At 39.3% G+C, this 3,041-nt stretch overlaps 1 protein-coding gene across 1 annotated transcript; it reads left to right on the top strand.

The window, feature by feature from the left end:
- Positions 1-578: 578 nt before the first annotated feature.
- On the top strand, positions 579-1,487 carry LOC149173398 (uncharacterized). The gene has a single exon (XM_089426684.1). It carries the CDS (start codon positions 579-581, stop codon positions 1,485-1,487), a length of 909 nt encoding a protein of 302 aa, XP_089282810.1.
- The last annotated feature ends 1,554 nt before the right edge of the window (positions 1,488-3,041 follow it).

The following is a 3,041-nucleotide window of genomic DNA, read 5'->3' as shown; positions in this document are numbered from 1 at the left end:
AATCCATTTGCACACAAGAATCATCAGTTAAGCCAAGAGGAAAATTGTGAAGGGTGAAAATAGAGTTTTGGAACCAGAATGTTGGTGAGTTAGGCTGCGCGGCGCATTGGGAGCAAGCACGACGCACTGGGCCTCCTGCCTCAGTGTTATTTTTTAATGGGCGCGGCGCACATGGCCCACACGACGCACTGGGTGTGCGCGCGGCGCACATAGGTGCCATCGCCGGCATAGCCATCACAATAGCCGTATCGACTGTTGGGATTGTAGGAATATGTTTTTATGATTGGAAGCAAAGGAAAAGAGTTGATAAGGCCATTGAAACGCATGGACCATTTGGTACTGGAAGCAATAACTCGTAACCCTAGAGTTAAAAAGATTTCATTCATTGCTCACTCACTTGGTGGCTTGGTAGCAAGTTACACGATTGGGAGACTATATGAGCCACCTTCAAATGATGAATGACTAAGGTGATCTTCATTTCATGTCTGCTTTGCGGGCATTCAAATGCCGAGTTGCCTATGCATATGTGGTCCATGATAAAATAGTAGATTGGAGAATAGTTTAAACGTTTGCGTATGATGTCGAACGAAGCATCTGGTTCTCTACTTGCTGGAGAGAAGTCCAATGATGCAATGGTTTCTGGGCCTAAGAAAGTTGAGTTTCCCAAGCTGCCCAGATACATCGATACTCGTGTTGCTGATATTTATCCTGTTACAAAGCCTGGTGATAGGCTTAAAATACTTAGCTCTAAAGACAAGTTTAAGGATGCTCCTTTGTTTCAGAAACAGATAAAAGAGACCAACCAATGTTCCACACCATCTGATGTGAAGCTTTCATCAAAATTTATTTGGAGAAGGAATGGAAATCACACTTCATCTGGTAATCCAGATACCTCCATAAATAGTGCATATACAAATAAGAACGTTGAACTAAAGGCTGAGTGTCAAGAATATAACAACTTTCGTAATGTTGCTGAGCTCTCTTCGAGTTCTCCTGCTTTGTCTTCAAGAACGACTGTTGATATGGCCAAGGCATTTAAGGGATTGGAAAATAATAAGGCCTCAACTGTTGTCACTCAACCTCATGACTCTCTAGGTTTATTGAGAAATTTAGGATCATCCTTGCATGCTAACAGTTTTGGACATGATTTGCCAATAGCTGGAGATAGAGTACCTTTGGATTTGAGCTTGAAAGTTAATATGCGCCTAATTTCTTCCTCTTCACTTAATTGGTGCCATATGTTGAATAATACTAGTAAGTACATGGGGATGAAAGAATTCATGTTTCAGTTTGATTGTTCACATGATAAAGTACATGCAAACTATAATTCTTGCTCACAGTTCTCCCAACAGAAGGAGATTTCCTTTTGGAAAGCATTGCACTCATGGGTGTACCCACAATCTATGTTACCATCATCTCTTATTTCTACCATGGCATTATCTGTTGCTCGTGGCAGTGTTGCAGAGAGCGAGTTCCTATCAAAATGACAATCAGCTTGGGAAGATTCATTTCGTTCCATATATTACATGTTTAGGAAAAAGACATGTGATATCTTTTATTTTTGCACTCAACAATTTATAGTCATGTTTGTGGGAGGTAGTTTAAATGCGAAAATGGAGAATACATGTGCTGCATATCTCACAAGATCCACTCGTGGGCTTCGAGCTTTTCTAAAGAAGCATGATGTAGGCTTCTCTATGCCTCTCTGTAGCATGGAAGTGGAGCAAGCTACAACAGAGGATTTGCAGGAGCTAAACCTAGTACTCTGCGAGAAGTTAAAAGATAAAATGAAGGGCACAACTGTTGAGGATACAATGAAACATCTATTTGAAGGACATCATATGAACTACATCGAGTGCATAAATGTGGATTATAAATCTACAAGGAAGGAATCATTCTATGATCTACAACGTGATGTTAAAGGTTGCCGAGATGTCTATGCTTCATTCGATAAGTATGTTGAAGTCGCAACTTGATGGTGATAACAAATATCATGCAGAGCAGTATGGACTTTAGGAGGCAAGAAAAGGTGTTCTTTTCCTTGGTTTTCCTCCCGTACTACAACTTTAGTTGAGGCGTTGAATATGATTTCATGTGAGACACAATGGTCAAGATAAATGATCGATATGAATTCCTACTTCACTTGACTTAGATAGAGACAATGGCAAATATCTCTCTCCAGATGGAGATAGAAGTGTGCGCAACTTATATACTCTTCATAGTGTTTTGGTTCACAGTGGAGGTGTGCAGGGTGGTCATTGTCACTCTTTCATTAGACCAGCTCTCTCAGACCAGTGATACAAGTAATTTCTGCAAAATGATGACACGTGTTAAGCTTAGCAAATTGCAGCTGGGTGCATTCATTAAAGGCAAAATTTTAGTGGAAAACCATTTTTATTGAAAAATTAGTTTTTGTTCAAAAGGCCAGCGTAAGGTGAAAAGTCACCGTAGTAGAAAGATAGGAACCGATGGTCTATTTTTAACTACAGTTGCAATTCAAAGGGTCTACGCTCCAGATTCTGTCTTTTAATTAGTCATCAACAAACAAAATGTAACGTTGCTCCTTTTTAGAGCAGACTTTTCCTATTCTCATGATTTTAGGTGAAACGGCCCCTATTCTCAATCGATCTATTTTCCCATTCCTGAGTCTATTTATTGTATGAAAAATTATGTGTCAAGGGTTCTGAGTTCTGGGAAATGGTGGAGGAATAACTCAACATTTGGCTGTACAGTTTTGACAAAGGATTAATTAAATGGTTGAGCTCTGATTTATAAGATTCTTGCGGTATGAATTTAGCATGTGTTTCTTCCGTTATGTCTCATATGTCTTTGCTATGTTTCGCCATTCATTCATGATCATTTCCAGCTGAATACTTTTAAGTGAGAAAGGTAGAATTCAGTCATTGCTCTGCCTTGAGGAAGTGTTCAGATTTTATGTGTTTTCTTCTTCCTAGAAAGGGTTCATACATTAATGCCCTTTTCGGCTTTCTTAAACAGTATTTTCACCTCATTTAAATTCAATTTGTTTGCTAAAACCTCAT

Source organism: Pinus tabuliformis, chromosome 4_2 (genome assembly GCF_031772625.1).
Source record: "Pinus tabuliformis cultivar Carrire ecotype Pingquan chromosome 4_2, CPIR1, whole genome shotgun sequence".
Classification (NCBI taxonomy): Eukaryota; Viridiplantae; Streptophyta; class Pinopsida; order Pinales; family Pinaceae; genus Pinus; species Pinus tabuliformis.
This window is presented reverse-complemented; position numbering and strand designations above follow the sequence as displayed.